Raw genomic sequence first — 19,684 nt, forward strand, 5'->3', positions numbered from 1 at the left:
CACTGAAGTCAATAGGAGTTTTGCTACTGACTTCAACGGGACAGAATCAAGTTCTAAGTGAAAAATGACTTGTTCAGTGTGTAATCATCTGCAAATATCGTTTACCTGAGTGTGAATCCAGTGAGCAGGAGGATGTACAGTATGTTTTACTGCCAGTTCCAATACTCTCTCTTGTTCCAGTAGACCAGGGCTGGAACATATTGAGAATCCACCAACTACGGCAACTTCAGGGATAAAGAAATCTACCCTAAGAAACAATTAAATAAAAGGAACTTTAAAAACAATGTGAGAGAATGTTCGCCGAGTTTCCTTCAACACAAAGCGGTTGGCTTGATCTCAGCTACTCTGTGTTTACCAAAACGTGTGCATTTTGATTTCTATAAGGTTCAGAACCCAACAGAGATAGTGCACTAGCAGTTTTTGTATTTGTATGTTTTGATAACAAAATAACTGAACAAAACTTTTTTACAAAGTTGAGTAACCACTTGTTATTACTAGCTTAATAAGAAGAAGCATTTGGCATCCGAACACACAGCTTGAGTAATGCCATCAAATCAGAATTCTTTTCACCTATGAATGTAAAGGGACAGGATTATTTCTTTTTATTTCCAGATTGCCAGAAAGTAAATTACATCTGTATTATACTGGCACATTTCTAGGTTGTTCTTGAGGCTTAAGTGCAATGTATAAAAGTATTAATCATTTACCAATACTATTAGTCATTTAAGTATTAGTCATTTACTTAAGTATAGCTATGTATTTAAAAAGTCAATATAGTCCAGCCAGAGGACTCAGTTCCCACTATTTTCAGCACCACAGATACTCCCTTTCATTTTCAAACTATTGTACCTTACTGGGAAAGGGATTGGAAAACTAATTTAGGAAAACAGATTTTAATGGCATACACATACATTCTTCTGAGAGTAAGAAAAAGGACTATAAAAAAATTCTTTACATACCTATTTATTTTTAAATGTCAAAAAATGAAAGCTACTAAAATAAGTGATAGTGCTTCACATGCTAAACTGCAGCACCCTCTAGTGACATACAACATTTTGATAATGTACAAGAAGCATTTTTATAATGTGTGTTGGTCTAAACTAAATTTAAAACACATGCTTAAGAACTTAAAGTTCAGAAATTAACATGTTATAGAATGCTAGGTATATCAGTGGCTGGCAAGTTACAAGACAAGCCTTTGCCATCAGGGGTTCTCTCTGTGCATGTGGATCATTCCCAAATGATGCTAATAAAGCTATGGAACAACAATATATCATAAAATATAAGAAGCCTACTAAAAAAATATGGAGTCTTAGTAAATGTGTTTCACATCGTATTGAAAAATAAGGTCATGTTACTTTCAGAGCAGCTAAAAGTCAAATTCAATGCTCAACAACATTACAATTCTTTGTCTTCCATTTTCATCCAGCTGCACTCACAAATGAAAGACAGATACTCATAGTTCAGTTTAAATAACTTCAGAAAACTAGGGGTAATTTTCAGATGTGATGAACATCAACTAAGGTCAATGGGAGTTGTGGTGTTCCATCATCTTTGAAAATCAGGGTCAAATCTTAACTTGGAATCTTCTATTGGTGCTTTTCAAACTCCTAAAGAGAGCTGCCTTAATATTCAAGCAATCAATAATATTCCCACTTCTCTGCTGCAAACACCAAAATTTGGACTCTCATTATAAACTTTATGTTAAAGTCAGTTGGGCTGCTCCCTTTGTGAACTGAGCACAGTGGTAATGACTGCTAAATATGGGAGAATGACTGATTAGTCAATTAAGGCCTGAGATGACACCCCGCACAAAATGCTATAGAGTAAATATTCAGTTCTGATCAAAATTATGTCTGTCAGCTTCTTTAATAGTCCCAGATAATGCACAATGAGTTATTAAGTTGGCTAGTTAAATGAGGATGGCGATAGTGTGGTTCAACTTCTATTGCATGGGTGTTTTTGAGCAGTGTTTTCAACTGGTGGGTTGTGATCCCAAAAGAGATTATAAAACGGCAGGTGGGGTAAGGCACTGACAATTTTATTATCTAAAGCACAGAAAATCTTTCATATCCACTCACAGCACACCCTTGCCCTTCAGAGAGAAGTATTCTTCATCAATCTCTCAAACACACACACACACGTTACATAGGCTTATCATTAATACATTTTTTACTCTTTTATAGTAAATGTACGGTCGTCATTTTTTGGGTTGCCAACCTGAAAAGGCTGAGAAACATTGTTTTACAGAACAGGAGGCCTGAGGAGACTGCCTAATCTAGAGAAATTAAGGGCCTGAATTTCAGATGTCCTCAGTGCCTGCTGCTCCCATTGCCTTCAAATGGAGCTGTCGGTACTGAGCACTTCTGGTAAACGGGCTCTAAAGTAATTAGACTGGGAAGTTGAGTAAAGATGATCCAATTCTGTGCTGTAATACTTACTATACCAAAGAACACCTCAACTGAGGATACTAAAGCTCTGTACCACTGTCTCCAGGAAAGGAATAAACTGGAATGCTCAGACTAGGATGGAGGGCACTTAAACCACAAATCATGGTCCACAATCATGCCAAAGTAAGTATGCTGGTTATGGACAGCAGAAATTATTAGTTTCTTAAAACCCTGTTTGAGATCACATTAAATTCAAAAATTATTAAAAAGCATGACTTTTAGGTAAAGATTTTACCTTCTAAAACAGTATTTATGCAAGTGTGTAGTTTAAAAAAAAATACATAATTTTTTAAACTTAGCTCACTCCAGACAGCAGACGTTTTAGTAGGCTACGTACTATGTTGTAGTATATCATCTTAAACTGACTGCTGCTTCTGAAGGCTTGCCTTACTTTAACAGTGTATGAGAAGACATGGGAGGACTTCCAAAGTAATACACTACTGGTGATGGTTTAAGTGGAGTAATTCTAGAAATATATATATATCCAACAAGGGGAAGCCAAGATAACGGAAGATGCTGCATTTAAAAAGAGGAAAGAGAATTTGTAAACTTTTAGGTATGTCTCAGTCACATATCCTCCTTTGTCTCTTAAAAGTTTTTAAAGTCAAAGATTCAGAAAAGAGATAAATATCCAACAGTTGCTGGAATAAGAAGTTAGAAGTATTAAGATGAGTTCAAAGTTACTGGTCCTTTGTCCTTCATGATACTTACAAACAAGCATATGCATGCACAATCTGTCACATTTAAAATGCCTTATTACAGTAATAAATCTCTTCTTGTTCATTTTAATTATTACTTGTAACTTGATAGACAACAAAAGTCTATTATATCCTGGGACAACAAATCAACTTTTTTTGCTTATGTAAACCAAGATTATGAAAGCTGCATTTTTTGTGTTTATGCTGTGAAGACAAACTTTAGCTCTGGCATCTCACTATCACATGTCACTGACATGTTAGGGTTTTCTATTCAGGAAATTGTTGATTCTTGGCACTGTTCCTCAGAAAACATGACCTCAGTTTATAGCTTCCAGTACAGAGAAGTTGCCATGCCAAAAAACAGCCTTAGAATACTTTCAAGGAAAAAAATATGAAAAGAGTAATTATAATTAAAGCTTTCATTTTTCAGAGTGATAATTGCTAAACCATTTTTGATGGTTAAATGTTTTTCGAAGAACTGGCAAGCAAGAATTTAATATGAGTCACTCCACATGTGCAAAAACTGCAACAAATTGCTCCACAAACAAAAATTATTGCAATCAACATCTTGTTTTTCTGGTTCTAAATGTAAAAGTCTGGATATTAAGACTACACTGGTAGCACATGCTGTTAACACCCTAGCAGTTAAACTTTGATTCCAGCAAAAGCAGTTTCCAGCTTGACTAAGCCAACAGGAAGTTTAAAAAAAAAAAAAAAGTTAAAGGACCACTGTGAAGAGTTGTTTGCAGTGTTGCTCCCAGGATATCAGAGAGACAAGGTGGGTGAGGTAATATCTTTTATTGGACCACCTTCTGCTGGTGATAGAGAGAAGCTTTCGAGTTTACACAGAGCTCCTCTTCAGATCTGGGAAATGAAGAAGAGCTCTGTGTAAGTCTGAAAGCTTCTCTCTGTCACCAACAGAAGTTGGTCCAATAAAAGATATTACCTCATCCACCTTGTCTCTCACTGTCAAGAGTGAGAGGTCCAGATTATAACTTATCCTACAAAATAGTATTTGAGTTGAAACATGAAATTCTTCCTGATCCTGAAAAATTCTAACACTCCTAAAACCGTAACATTGTTTAAATAGCAATTGTAACCCAGGGACTGCTTGGTGCCAACTGCCAGAGGGCACAGGGGGTGCATAGGTTTTTACAGGTATCCGTCAGATGTATGCATAATAGTTCACCCACTGGTCATCCTACTCAGCGCAAAATGTACACAAAGTAATATTTAAGGAGTTATAGATCTATACTAAAAATTACATTCTTGAGGTCTTGAATTAAGGCAGGTGACATAACGCAGAAATGTTCCATTCAGGCAGGAGGTAACAGACACCTATGTCCTTGTCTGGTCATCTGTGTGTTGTATACCTCACAATGGATGCCTATTTACCGTCTGAGCCACACGCTAACTAAGAGCGTGCAAAATCTAGAAGAGAGTGAATTCCCAGGAGGCAACAAACACCTAGGTGAGGGGTGCTCTGGTTTATGAATAAATAAAAAGGATGGGTCTGTTATATATTGGATGCAAGCAAACCCCCAGGTCCTTCACCGAGAAGGCAAGCTGACAGCATGCTTATCTCGTAAAAGGAGGATCGCAGCCAGCCTAGCTATAAATCGCTGCAAGGATTTTTGGGTGAGCAAAGCTTAATAAGACATGAAATATCTTGTTAATTATGTTTAGGGTCTAGCATGCGTGTTATGGTTTTATTTTATATGTAACCATTTTTGTTTCCAATACTTCTATTTGCTATTACTTTGAATCTCCATGCTTTGTTAAAGAAACTTATTCCTGATTTCACCATAAATATATCTAAGAGCTCCATGTTCAGTAGAGCAGCAATCTGAGGTGGAATTGGTAAACTGGGATGTACTGTTTCTTTGGAAGAAGCAAATCTGTGAATACTGCAAGCAACCAGCGAACGAGGGGCTGGTCACTCCAGTGAAATGATTAGAGGGCTAGAGGATTAGTGTGTGCTAATTACTACTTGTAGAGTAACTACAGGACTTGTAAGGCTTAGAGGGGAGTACTTGTGTTGCTCATGGCCAGTGGAATTGGGGAGCTGACCCCCAAAAGTCACAGACAAGGATTCTTCATGATAAAGACAGGTGGTAGGAAGGAGCCTTAAAGCCCTGGGTATCCCTGGGAAGTGTCACAACAGTTAATCCATAGAATGGCCTAAGCAGTGAATTGGGTTTGTTTTCAAGTATACGCCTACCCAAACTAACCCAGCAGATCTAACGTTAGGGGGACAAAGATCAACATTACTTTTTGGGGTTTTTTAATTAGAAAACTGTAAAACCAAATTAAAATTAACTTTCAAATTTGCAGCACTCAGTCTCTGCTCCACTGTGCAGCTAGAGTAATGGAATACAAGTAGTGTGTAAAGATGTTCATTTAGCAAAAAGTTAATGGATATAAACCACAGGTCATCACTGAAGGAATGAAAATGAAAACTGGCAAATATTAATTTTTATTTTTTTTCTATTTGTATGAAATATGGATGTATTTAATAAAACATAGTTTACAATTATGAGGTTGAATTTATCAGCTGTTTCATATATCATTTATGACTAAAATAGTATGTTATATAAATATAATGGAGATGCATTATCCCAGTATCTTCCTTTTATCACTTCATCATCCTGGGTTTTCTGTAAGCAATTTTCCCTCCACAAAATCAGGGAGAAGTCTTACCACTGTCCTGCTTTAAAAGTAAAATCCTTATTTGTGACAGCCAAGCGAAGTCTTTTAACTGTTTCAGATTCATTGGTGATGCCACACACTTTTGCTGGAGATATAACCTAGAGAAATAAGAATGAATCATTATATTACAGTGGTGTCATTTTCAGCAAATGTGCTCGAGACCGTCCGTGGAAGTTATGCGTCATTAACTATAGCATTTCATAATTTTAAAACATTATGAAGTATCCACCACAGTGGCAAAATAATAACTGAATCACACAGAAAACCACACCTCATTAAATGTATACTACAACTCCAAGATTTTTTGGTAATTTTAATCAGGGTTAATCTAAACCTGTGTATAAAATTCAGTTTAATCTGGATTAAAATAATGTAACTATATACATTCTAGATTATTGGTTACCTTTTAAAACAAAAGAAAGATAAATCTAGATCAGAGGTGGGCAAACTGCGGGCAGCCAGCCACATCCGGCCCACAGGACCCTCCTGCTCGGCCCTTGAGCTCCTGGCCAGGGAGGCTTGCCCCCAGCCCCTCCCCTACTGTTCCCCCTTCTCTGCAGCCTCAGCTTGCCGTGCAGCCAGCACTGCGGGTGGTGGGGTTGCGAGCTCCTGCCGTGAAGTGCGGCTGCGAGAGCCGCCGGCCTGCCCCAGTGCTCTAGACTGCACAGCAGTGTGGCTGGCTCCAGCCAGGCGGCACGGATGCCAGTCCTGATGCTCTGAATGGCATGGTAAGGTGGTAGGGAGTGGGGGGATTGCATAAGGGGCAGACGGGGGATAAGGAGCAGGGGGTGGTTGGATAGTCATGAGAGTCCTGAGGGGCCTGTCAGGGGGTGGGGGTGTGGATAGGGGTCGGGTAAGACAGGCGACTGGGGGGGTTGGATAGGGGATGGGTTTCGAGAGTGGCGGTTAGTGGCAGGAGTCCCGGGAGGGGGTGGTCAGGGGACAAGGGCGGTTGGATGGGTCGGGTGTTCTGAGGGGGGCAGTTAGGGGGTAGGAAGTGGGAGGGGGCAGATAGGGGGCAGGGGCCAGGCTACTGGGGGAGGCACAGCCTTCCCTACCCGGCCCTCCATACAGTTTCGGAACCCCAATGTGGCCCTCAGGCCAAAAAATTTGCCCATCCCTGATCTAGATACAAACGTGCAACATTATCCCCATCTGGCTATTTTTACTGAACATCTATAATGTACAACATTCACACACCACAAATAGTGTGAACTGAATGACAGTGGAAATCGTAATCTTCAAAATAAAGACTCTTTTCAGATATCCAAAAATCTCTAAAATGGAACTACTATAAACAGTCACTATGGCCCTGACTCAGCAAGGTACTTGTTCCATCAGTTTTCATGGGACTATTACTGTGCTTGCTAAATTGGATGTTAGGTGATCTTTGGTGAATTTGGGGCTACCACCAGTGGTTCCCAAACTTTTTCTCTGTGTGATGGGAAACCTCATACAAGTGCTGAAGGGGTTAAAGAGCAATTCTGTGCTCTGATGATCCAGCCCAGCCGCAGCTGCAGAGCATGCTCCAAATTAAGGTGGAGCTTAAAAGGAAGCCGAACAGCTCAAAAGGTGAGAGCTGTTTACAAGGCAGAGAGAAGGCTACCCTGCCAGCTCCTGTGAGGGGTACTGCACAAGCCAACTCTTAGAGAAGATGAGCTGATCTGCTAGACTCTTTTTCTATTACCTTTTCACAACAGAGAGCAAAACTTGGAAAACAAAGTGGGTGGTAGAAAGGGTCCCAGGGAGGGCAGCCTTAAGATGTTTCTGAATGCTGAACCCTTACTGGTAAGGGGGCAGGAGGGTTGGACAGAGGGCAGGGGAGTTTGGAGTGGTGGTCGGGGGTGTGGATAGGGGTCAGGGTGGTCAGAGGGCGGGGAACAAGGGGGGTTGAATGGGGGCAGCAGTCAGGAAGGAGAGGGGGGGTTGGATGGGGCAGGGGTTCCAGGTGGGCCATCAGAAGACAGGGAACAGGGGGGTTGGATGGGGGCGGGGGCTGGCCCACACCTGACTGTCTGGGGAGGCACAGCCTCCCCTAACCAGCCCTCCATACAATCTCAGAAACCTGATGTGGCCCTCAGGCCAAAAAGTTTGCCCGCCCCGATCTACAGGATAAAACAATCAATCATACTAATGTTCAATAATACAGGGATACAAACAGACTGTCAGCAATGTGTATCAAAACATACAATTCTTGTTTTATAATATTAACAGCTAACTTGCATGATACCTGTCCATCCTCCTTCCCCCACAGACTTTTTAGTTATTGTTGAAAATTCAGCAAAACAGAATTACTATAACTAGTTTAGTAAATAGGCCAGTCTATGTCCTAGGCTGTAAAGCATTTTAAAAATGTTTAATGCCATCTACTACAATAGCTCTCCCAGTCTGATGTTTCCTATAACACATGATTGTGCCATTTCTCATCTGTACGAGATCAAATAATTTAACAAATGAAACTTTAACCAGTCTTGCTCTGATTTAAAACACATGACAGGAAATGAATTTCTCCATAAAACAACATTTGAACATGTCTACTGTCCAGTAAAAGAACAGAACACTTGCCAACTTAAAACAAAATTAGAGTAGTGTACTTTTCTTTTCCACTTTAATAGACAATATTAAACAGGAAATGCAGTCACACTGGTTAACGAGACAAGTGTCAGGTAGGCTATTTAAATGTTTCTCCTATGTAAAGGTCTTAGTGCAGGAAACGTGCATACACTTTTGACATCCCTTCTCCCCTTCCCTCCCCAACACCCCCACCCCCTCCAGTTGTTCTTTGGCCTTTTTGACAAAACACTGGAATTTTAATTATTATTCAGTAGTAAGTTGGTGCAGAAAACTAAGTTTGATGTAGGGTGATCAAGGACCTTCAAAAAAGATTCTCACCATCCATAAAAGTAACCAACTGGCCCAGATCAAGATTTGGCAGAAGAAAAAAAAAATTGAATGTCTGGGTCTTTTAATCTGGATTTCACTGAAGGAGGACAAAGTTTCAGCTCCTCTTTCTTGCACTTGCTACTTATGCTACATCCTTGAGTATGTGATAGTTAGTGTACTCATCCACATTACTGCAACACAAATATCCTACACTAATCTTTCCAAAGGATTACAAAAACCAAGCAAGGTAATGTGGAGAGGGAAGCGAATTACATAGGATATACAGCTAAACAGGAGATTTGAACTGACCAGTTTCTAACCGGTCAGAAATCAAGTGACAACATGTAACAACTAAGAATAAATTCAGCATGAGAGAAAAATTTCCCAGATGTTCCAGAAAGTTGAGGTAGCAGCACTGAACCATCCTTCCTTTACTTGCCCTGAGAGTTCTTCATACCCTCTTCAAGCTAACCAATGCCCATCCCTTAACACACCTCCACTTCCCAGACACACTGAAATTCAAAAAAGGATGTAGAATCACTTTAGTAGTGAAACCTTATTAATGGAGAAAGCAAGTTATTTATATTCAGAATATTTACAACTCTTTTGTTAACTTATTTAAACTAATTTATTACAAACAAAAGAAAAAAATTGTATGTTAAAGATACAGCACTTTCATCCCTTAAATCAAAGTATACGGAAGTTCACAATACAGTAACTCCTCACTTAACATCCTAGTTATGTTCTTGAAAAATGCAACTTTAAGCGAATCCAATTTGCCCATAAGAATTAATGTAAACAGGGAGGGTTAGGTTCCAGGGAAATTTTTTTCACCAGACAAAAGACATTATGTACATATACTGTATAAATTTTAAATAACTTTAAACAAACCATGTAATACTGTACTCACCAATGACGATTGTGAAGCTTGGCTGAGGCAGGGGCATAGCAGGGTCAGGACATGGGGTCTTGCCCCACTCCGCCTGCCCGGCATTCCAGCAGGGAGTGAAGTCAGGGCAAGTGGACTCCAGCAGGAGCGCCGGGAAGGCGGAATGGGGCAAGCCCCCGTGCTCTCTCCCCACTCCCCAGCAGAAGCACCGGGTGGGCGGAGCAGCGGGAGCCAAACAACATTCTAAGGGAACACTGCAGGACATAAAAGGAGTATGTTCTCTAATAGACCAATGACCTAATAATGACGTCCCAGTTAATGTTTCGTTAAGTGAGGAGTTATTGTACGTATCAGATACCTTTTGAAGATGTTCTTTGGTTCTGATGAAGGACAAGACTTGACATTCCTTACATTTGTAACCTAACACAAGCAAAGAAAAATCCTTCCCTCACCAAATGATCTCTGAATTTTTCAGCCTTTCTTTATACATCATAAAATAAGAAGGCAAGAGCTATTTTTCTTCCTTTCCAGGTAACCTTTAAAACACTTGAAAATAAAATTAAAAACAGGGGAAAATCGCATTGTTCCTTAAAAGCCTATGTATCAATGATGGTACTACAAAACAATAAGTGCCTAAGATTTCCTTAACTAAAACAATCCAAACTGAACTAGGGGACGACTAATTCCTGATTAAACATGTCAAAAAGGAATGACAGACACTGATTCTTTAACATCATTTTGTTTCACCCATCCAAAAGAAAACATGCCCTTTTATAACAGTGTCTTCGTAATATAAATGCAAAAAAGAAAAATGACAAATGACACAAAATCTCATATAGAAAAAAAAGAAGCCTAATCACCATCAAATAGGATTATCTAGTCTCTTCATAACACAAAAAAAAATATTTCCCTTCTGTAGAACAGAACACTAACCTCCTGTCGAAAGTTATTTGCCGTTCTCTCCAGATGATCTGTTTTCCTTTTGGATTTCATTGTGCTTCAACAAAAAGCAAATCAAGATTAACGTCATTATTGCAACTGCAAAGTATTAGTGCTTCGCTTAAAAAGGTAGAAATTTCTATTGACAATGTAACCACTTTAATCAATCTGCCATTCTACACTATGTTAATTTAAACAAAAATTAAAAGAAGTCAGACACTAATCTCACCTCAGATTTAATCTTAGAATGCTAATAGCTGGTTGGGAAATTTTCAACAGAAAATACTCGTTTTCCAAAAACAAAACTTTTCACAGAAACATTTGTTTTGACAAAACTTTCATCACACAGGTTTCTCTGGTCCAGGGTGAAAATTCTGGTCACAACTAGAGAAAGAGAGATCCACACACACACCACAACAACCAAGCCTGGTGAATACTCACTGGTAATTTGGGAGGCCAAAGTTCAAGTCCATGTTCTGCCTGATTAAGAGCAGAGACTTGAACTTGGATCTCCTGCATACCAGGTGAGTGCCCTAACCACCAGTGGCTCTCAACCTTTCCAGACTACTGTACCCCTTTCAGGAGTCTGATTTGTCTTGTGTACCCCAAGTTTCACCTCACTTTAAAAAACTACTTGCTTACAAAATCAGACCTAAAAATACAAAAGTGTCACAGCACACTACCACTGAAATAGCTCACTTTCTAATTTTGAGCATATAATTATAAAATCAACTGAAATATAAACATTATACTTCATTGCAGCATATAGTAAATAGAGAAGTATAAACAAGTCACTGTCTGTATGCAATTTTAGTTTGTACTGACTTCGCTAGTGCTTTTAATTTAGCCTGTTGTAAAATTACGCAAATATCTAGATGAGTTGATGTACCCCCTGGAAGACCTCTGAGTACCATCAGGGTACATGTACCCCTGGTTGAGAACCACTGGGCTGTAGAACCTCTTGCCCATGAATATTTACCTAGTTATACAAAATGGAACAACTCTAATAGCAGAGATAGACAGAGACTAACTCTATAGCCTGGTGGTTAGGGCACTCATCTGGGTCAGGCAGAGCAAGGACTTGAACCAGGGTTTCCCACAACCCAGGTAAGTGCCCTAAGCACTAGGTTATTCATGTCTCCCTCTCATGTTTTTTCACAAAAATTGTTGAAAGATTGCAAAAACCCAGTTTGAACACCTCAACATTTTTTGTGAATGGAATTCTTGTTTGACAGCCAGCCTTATTTACTAATGTCTTTAAAATACAACCAGGTGATTGATAGAGTATTTCTATAGTTCTTTAAAGTTTTTTCAGCCTCTGACACTCATGACATTTATCATCACAATCTCTTTAAAAACAAAATATTTAGTCGTGTTTGTAGACTGATAACCTACCCATTCATTGTGCAGTGTAACAAAGCAGAGTACTTCAACCGTAACAATGCAGAAAGAGTGGGGAAAATTCGAGCAGTACCTCTCAGTAACTGAGGAACAGCAAAAGCAGCAAAAATGGTAGTGTGGGCCATGGTGTTCCCTGGTCAAAATCACCAGCTCCTGAAAAAATTCAATTTAAAATAATTATTCAACAGTTTCTTATTATTCAACTTGATTAAATCAACAGGCATCAGGTTTGAAAACAGTTCAAAACCTCCAATATCCAGTAAACATCTCCCCTTTATCCTAAACTATAAAACATAGTTAATTTTGAGTATATATTTTATATCCATCAATTAATTTAATTTTTTTTTTTTTTTTTTTAGTCAGCCGTCCATGTGGAATGGGTTGGTCACAGTTTGCTCCCAAGGGGCAGGTGCCCAGAGCATAAAAATCACAACCAAAATTGTAATATCAAAAGATAGCAAAGAATTGAACAGGCACGGAGACAACTATCTTCTCACCCTTACAAGTCGTCCCTCCAGGTCATCACTGAGGGCATACTGGTTGGACAGCAAGGGAAAGCTTATAAAGCAAGTGCCTAGGACACTTGCACACACCCTGATCTTTCCTAACGATTCAAAAATTACCTTTAAAAACGATGAATGTACAGCATGATGATACAATAAGCATAATATTGCACTATAGTGATTTGTATATCCTCAATAAGACTCATGTTTGTAAAAGCCTGAGCAGTACATTTTCATCTGAAGGTGCAGACAGTTACATAATACAGTGAGAATATAGCTTTTAAGATTCAAAACCACCTACTATCTGAACAAGCAGCTGCACCAACCGACCAGACAAAAGCAAAGTGATCAAGAATAGTACAAGAAAACAAACTAGGAAACACCCTTGGCTTCACTTTCAGGATTAGGCCCCCAATGAACCAATATGTCTTTCTGTTAGTACATGCCTCTGGTTTTTTTGAGATTGGATTACCATAACTCTTGATCTCATTTTCAGGATGCATTTTACTGATGTTGCAGCCTCCTGCAGCTCTACAAGTATTCTTAATCTCTCATTCACATTTAAAAATCTTACTTTGACATACACTGGATTTATGTATTGATTTTAGAAAGGATTTTTTTTTTCCACTGTGAATTCTTTAAAATGGCAACAATCCGGTATGCCTGACTGATTATACTGTATGTTCCTAGGCTTTCACTAAGAACTGCATTGGCTGGTTACCGAATAAAGTCTCCTGTTTATACTCTTGTGAAAATCGAAGGCAGAGCTTTCTTAAGTAGATCCCTCAGAAATAGAATGCATTTATTATTTATTTAAAATGCCCAATTTCAGATTTAAGAAGTGTTTGCTGCTGCTGCTACTTTTAACATTTCTCAATTAGTGATAACTTTGTAGCGTTTATCTGCACAGTTCACTGCAACTTTTTAATATAGGATTCTATAAAAGTGTCTTGTCATAAGGCACCAGGACTGAACAATGGTTTATCAAAACTTTTTCCTGCAGTATATGATTTAGAACAGGGGCCAACCTGAGCCTGAGAAGCAGCCAGAATTTACCAATGTACATTGCCAAAGAGCCACAGTAATACGTCAGGTTTCAGAGTAGCAGCCATGTTAGTCTGTATTTGCAAAAAGAAAAGCATAGGAAAAGACTGGAATACGTCAGCATAGGAAAAGACTGGAATAGACAGCAGGTAGCTTTTCCCTTAACTTCAAACCCTGCTACTGGCAGATAACTGTAACATCATGTGACATCACGACAATAGCAAAGATGCTAAGTACATTTCAGAAAATCAACAGCCAACTGTTAATAACGGATATCAGAATATCTAAGGCTTTTTGACATAATCGACAAAATTATAAAACAAGTAACATCACTGTCCTTTTTCAGAGATGCTTCTTGTTTAATCCTCCAATATCCTTAAAAACCAGTTCTACTAACCATAACAACATCTGCTGGTAAATGGCCTAACTTCAGAATCCCACTGCAACTTACTTTTAGGGATTCAGTTTGGGTGGTTTGTTTTAAACAGTTGTGTTTTGAATGTGCTTGCTTCCCTTCAGTAGTTTGATAACATTGAAGCTAACCTTCTTTCCACCTTTAAATGACAGCAGGGCCGGCCCACAACATTTTGGCACCTGAGGCGGGGAGCTCAAATTGATGCTTCCATGCCCCCTCACTTGGGCCAAAATTTAGAAAGGTCTCAATTCTGCCTTCTTCCTGTTCTACTCCTCTCATGGTACTCCTCTGCTACCTGTCCCAATAAAGGAGAACTAACAACTTCAAATGCCTTGTTCAAAAATTTTAAGTAACACACTTAATTTTCAAATGCCTGCACAGCAAACGTAACTTTTCTTGTCTGCATAGTAAACACTGGCATTTTTATCTGTTTGAATAATCAAAGTAGTGCTTTCTGTGCCTTCTTGGTTGCAAAGATTTGAACTGCTTCCTCCTGAAGGTCCACAGTCTGGGCCAGCTCATGCTCTATTGAGATGGTTGCAAGGCCAACCAGTCTCTCCTGTGTCATTGTGGAGCATAGATGTGTTTTTATTAACTTCAGCTTGGAGAAGCTGTGTTCTCCACTGGCAGCTGTTACAGGAAGTGTTAGAAGTATGCGCAGCGCAACAAAAGCATTTGGAAAGAGGGTAGTCATCTTATTTGTGCACATATATTTCAGAACAGCCTTTGGAGTTGATCCTGCTGAAATGTATCACCTAAATCACTCGCATCAATATCATGCATGTCATTATGTGTTAACACTGACTAGTGCCCTGCATTGCTGGTGTAGGACTTCTTCAGGTATAGTGAGGAGTTTTGGAATACAACATCCCAAATATACTGCTGTGTCCCTTGAGCTGCATGAAACATTCAGCTGACTGTATTGCACAATCTAGCACCTGGTTAAAGAATTCAACTTTTAATTGTTGTTTGGGGTCTCTTATGGGATTATCCCATGCCTCGTAATCAAAATGTCTTCTTCTTCGGTGACTCTTGTATTCTTGAATTGGTGGAAAAATAGCTTCAGTGTGAAGTTCCTCTGCCAACTTCTGTGCACTCTTCAGAACATTTTGAAATCCCTCATCTGACCAGTAAGACTGTAAGGATGACTTTGTTTTGTCCAGTTGTTCCATTGCTCCAGATATATCAAGGTCAACACCTTGGAGTCTCTTGCTTACAACGTTTATTTCAAACAGTATGTCATGCCACAACACTAAGCCACACAGAAATTTGAAGTTACGTATGTTTCTGTTGATTCCATTGCCCTCTGCCACTGTCCTCCCATGAACAATTCCTGTCATAGCATTATCCTCCATAATGGTAACTATGGCATCATCTATCTTCCCAATTTGGTGTTTGATAGGCTTTATCGCCTCCACTCGACTTTCCCATCGTGTGGCACTCAGTGGTTTCAGTGTCAGAGAGAATGTTCCCAAATGTTGCTTCAAAATTTGCCATCAATGAGCTGATGCAGAGAAAAATACATAGATGCTTTGAATTACATTAAAAAATTCAGCAGCCTCATTAAAAGCTGATGCTGCATCACTGACCACCAAGTTCAATGAATGAGAACTGCATGGGACAAAAAAAGCTCGAGGGTTTAACTCTCAGATGCGTGTCTGCACTCCTCTGCTCTTTCCTCTCATGTTGGCAGCATTATCGTAGCCCTGACCTCTCATGTCAGCTATCGCAATTCCTGTATCTTCCAGCTTTTTAAGAAGCACATTTGTCATACCAACTCCTGTAGTATCATCAATGTCAATAAATTCTAGAAAATGTTCTCTGACAGTCACCATTGCAAGGACATTTTCAGTAGATTCTGTTGTTGTTACAAAACGCACCATTAAAGTAATTTGTTCCATATGGCACGTGTCAGGTGTGCAGTCCAGAATAACCGAGTAATATCTTGCTGACTTCAGATCTGCCACAATCTTCTGTTTGACTTTTGTTGCCAGTAACTGTATGATCTCATTTTGAATTGTTTTTCCAATGTAGTGGTGTGCGTACATTTCTTGGGTGGTGACTCCGCTTAATTGCTCCTGGAGTACTGCATCAAACTCAGCCATCAGCTCCACAGTTTTAAGGAAGTTTCCATTGTTTGGCACATACAGCTGATCTCAAGTGCCACTCAGTGCTAGGTTTTCGGTAGCAAGCACTCTCACAATGACAATGAGCCTTTTCAGAACATTTTGCCAGTAAAGAGACACTGATGCAATCTTCTCTTGATGCTGATCATCTATGGTGGCCTTTAACCTTAGTCTCATCTCAAGCTCTTTCTACCTATGGAATGCTCTCTGGTGATTTGCTGCCTTCTCATGGCATGCCAGATTTCTAGCCAGATTTTTCCAGTCCTTTGTTCCTGTAGAACCCAATGTGGCTGGAACATTAGACTGGAAGAGTTTGCAACAAAAACAGTATGCAGCATTCTGGGTTTTTGAGTATATAAGCCATGGCCTCTCCACTCTGTCACCATTAGGGATTTCACACCAGTAACGTGTTGGATGGAAACTTCTATTTTCATTGTCTTTGGGGAACATGAAGTTTTTCACTTGCTGTGGCCCATGCAGTACAAGGAAGTCCCTCAGGCTACTGCTCAAGTGGGTCCACAGTCCTGGATCATTTAGACTTAAGGAACTAAACTCAGCAGCAGCTGTTTCTTGCGCCTCCACCACACTCTTCTCTGATCTACACTTTTCTTCAGGAATCTGCATGGTTACATCCATTTGAGATGGAGATACAGATGCTGCAGTAGCTGCCAGGTCACCTGCGCTCTAACTGGAAGATCAGGCATCTCCTCACCACTCACATCCTCACTGGGGCCAGAAGGCTCACCGTGAACATTTGTGTCTATGTATCTCTGGAGAGTTCCTTCCTGCTTAGATAGAAAAGCTTCCTTTGCTTTCTTTCTTTTTCTGAATCCTGCCCCAGAGGGACATTTTCTTCTTTCACTCATGACTGCTATTCTGTGCCAGCTATAGTGGCTCTCAACACTCAGTTAAAGGGGACAAATAAGCAGGCTGGTAGCAGGGCCTGAGTGAGGGAAGATATCAGCGTCTTAAGGGCCTAACTGGTTCCTGCTACTTCAGTTGACTGCCTGTTCTCCTCAAGTGGGTTCAGGGAAGCAGCAGGAAACAGGAAACTCCCTGAGAAGCTGGTGTGAATCAGTCCAAGCTCCTGGAGGTGCTAGAAAGGTACATAAAAGGCTCCTCCTTCTCTTTCCCTGCAACTCCTGCTGCTTTGTTATTCCCTCTCACCTTTTCTCCTGCCTGCCTCTTATGTCTCTTGTGCCCTCCTTCTTCCAGCACAGCACTCCACCATCTCTGTGCATCTAGAGCAGAGAGAGTACATATGCACCAGCAGCAGACACAATTTTCTACACCCTGGGTCCTAGTGGCACTCCCACAGAGTCTGGCACCTCAGGCGGCCACCTCAGTTCACCTCATGGTAAGGCCAGCCCTGCTTGACAGTGCCATTTCCTTCAAGAGGGGAGTGGTTTTTATCTTTAAACTAAGACTTTAAAAATGGGGGAAGGCAAGGCCAAAACATGAGCTGAATAGTAAGTCATTATAGTGAACACAAAAAAACAGACTGAGTTTTGCTGTAAGAGCTGCAATACTCAGGGCTTGAAAGATTCCCTTAACACACACGATAGTCAGCTAAAGACTAAGACTGTGTCTACACCAGCGAGCTTGCAGAGGCATAGCTGTACTGATCACTCGTGTAGCCACTCTACGTCAAGAGGAGAGAGCTCTCCTGTCAACATAATAAAACCACAATGAAAAGCTCTCCCACCAACATAGCACTATGCACACTATCACTTATGCTAGCAAAACTTAAGTCGCTCAGGAGGTGTTCTATTTCACACCTCTAACATTAGTTTTGCCGGCACAAGTGGTAGTGTAAACATGACTGTAGGGCTTGTCCACACTTACAGCGCCTCTGTAGCACTTTGTGACACCGACAGGAAAGCTTCTCCCATTGGCATAGGTACGGCACCTCCGCAAAAGGCAGTAGCTATGTTCTCCCGCTCACATAGTGCTGTCTACACCTGGAGTTAGGTCGGTATAACTGCATGGCTCAGGAATGAGGATTTTCCATACCTGCGAGCAACATAGTTATACCAACATAAGTTGGTAGCACAGACCAAGGCTAAGCCCTACTAGTTAGTAGAAAAAAATCTGTTCCGCCAAGCATGCTCCCTCAAAGCTACCCCTACATAATTTACATTGCCATGTAATCAACACATCACCCTATAATAAATTCCAAACTCTCCTATAAATGAGTTTTGAGTTCCTCTCCCTAAGTGAATGAATTCTGCGCTAGAAATTCCACCCTAGAAATTACTTCTGGACGTTTTCTGTTCCCATTAATGAATTAAGGACAACCACCCCTACCTATTAATGAACCATAGCACTGTCAAGTAAAGGTGGAAAGAAGATTTAGCTTCAACTTTATCAAACTACTGAAGGGAAACAAACACATTCAAACCACAACTGTTTAAAACAAACCAGACAAACTGAATGCCTTTGCAGTGCATCTTTAAAGAAAAGATTATGAAGTGCTTTGACAATAAGCACTCTATAAAATACGTTATTTTGGAGCTACTGCCCTCCTAGATGGGCACGAGGGCTTTCATTTGCCCAGCACCTCTTCATCTGAACTGTTCCATTCCTTATTCCCATTTCCACTCCTCTCCCTTCCCTCCAAGAAAAGCAGCAGCAGTTCCAATCACTCTATTCCTCCCTTTCCCCCTCCATCCTATTAGAGATGTGGTGCTACTTCCTTGTTCCTCTCCTTCCACTCAGGACAGCACTACAGTGGATCCAGTCTGCTTGCTCCCTCTCTAAGAACGGAGCAAGTAACTCAGGAGATGCTTTGCTCCTGGCCCACTCACCCAGGGCTAAAATTCTGTTTGACCACGGTAAGTATATATATTTTTTCCAAACAGTATCAAGTTTCTCAAGGACAGCAAGCCATTTTAGAAGATGACAGTAAAATATGTTTGCAGAGTGCACTACTGTAAATTTCACTCCACTAATGTTCTGTTACAAAACAATATAGAGTAGAACCTCAGTTATGAACGGTGAAGTTATGAACTGACCAGTTAACCACCACATTTGGAACCAGAAGCAGGCAATCAGGCAGCAGCAGACACACACACAAAAGCAAATACTGTACAGTACTGTGTTAAACGTAAACTACTCTGAAAAAAAGGGGGGGGGTTAAAAAAATTGACAGGGTAAGGAAACGGTTTCTGTACTTGTTCCATTTAAATTAAGACGGTTACAAGCAGTATTTTTCTTCCCTAAAGTTTCAAAGCCATATTAAGTTAATTTTCAGTTGTAAACGTTTGAAAGAACCATGTTTTATTCAGTTATGAACATTTCAGAATTATTTCAGAACAACCTTCATTCCCAGGGTGTTCATAACTGAGATTCTACTGTACCTACAAAAAGCTGCCAGTCGTCTTTTCCTCTTTCTTAATAGCATAACAAGAGGGCCTTAAAAACATATTGTTGCTTCTATAGAACAGTCATAATTGCAAACTTTTATTTTAGAGGTATCCTAAAACTGGTTGCTGTCACTGTTAATGAGCATATACAAGCAATAGGTTTTATCTATGTGTATACATGTGTGCAACCCATTATACGGGACCAACATCGCTAGATTAGGTTGTAGCATCACGTGGGAACATTTGCTTTCAGCCACTCACA

At 40.1% G+C, this 19,684-nt stretch overlaps 1 protein-coding gene across 5 annotated transcripts in view; it reads right to left on the bottom strand.

The window, feature by feature from the left end:
* The window catches only part of OXNAD1 (oxidoreductase NAD binding domain containing 1), a 41,791-nt gene that overhangs the window by 20,749 nt on the left and 1,358 nt on the right, over window positions 1-19,684 (bottom strand). For 3 of the 5 annotated variants that reach the window (XM_077811305.1, XM_077811302.1, XM_077811303.1), the window contains exons 2-5: window positions 11,964-12,122; window positions 10,563-10,626; window positions 5,849-5,955; window positions 106-247 (exon numbers count right to left, since the gene is read on the bottom strand). In XM_077811305.1, coding sequence (XP_077667431.1) covers window positions 106-247; window positions 5,849-5,955; window positions 10,563-10,626; window positions 11,964-12,094 — 444 coding nt within the window. In that variant the 5' untranslated portion in view covers window positions 12,095-12,122. Of the gene's footprint in view, window positions 1-105; window positions 248-5,848; window positions 5,956-10,562; window positions 10,627-11,963; window positions 12,123-17,902; window positions 18,071-19,684 lie in introns of all 5 variants that reach the window. The other 2 variants (XM_077811304.1, XM_077811306.1) reach the window with 2 other exon arrangements.

Source organism: Eretmochelys imbricata, chromosome 2 (genome assembly GCF_965152235.1).
Source record: "Eretmochelys imbricata isolate rEreImb1 chromosome 2, rEreImb1.hap1, whole genome shotgun sequence".
In the NCBI taxonomy this organism is placed as follows: domain Eukaryota; kingdom Metazoa; phylum Chordata; order Testudines; family Cheloniidae; genus Eretmochelys; species Eretmochelys imbricata.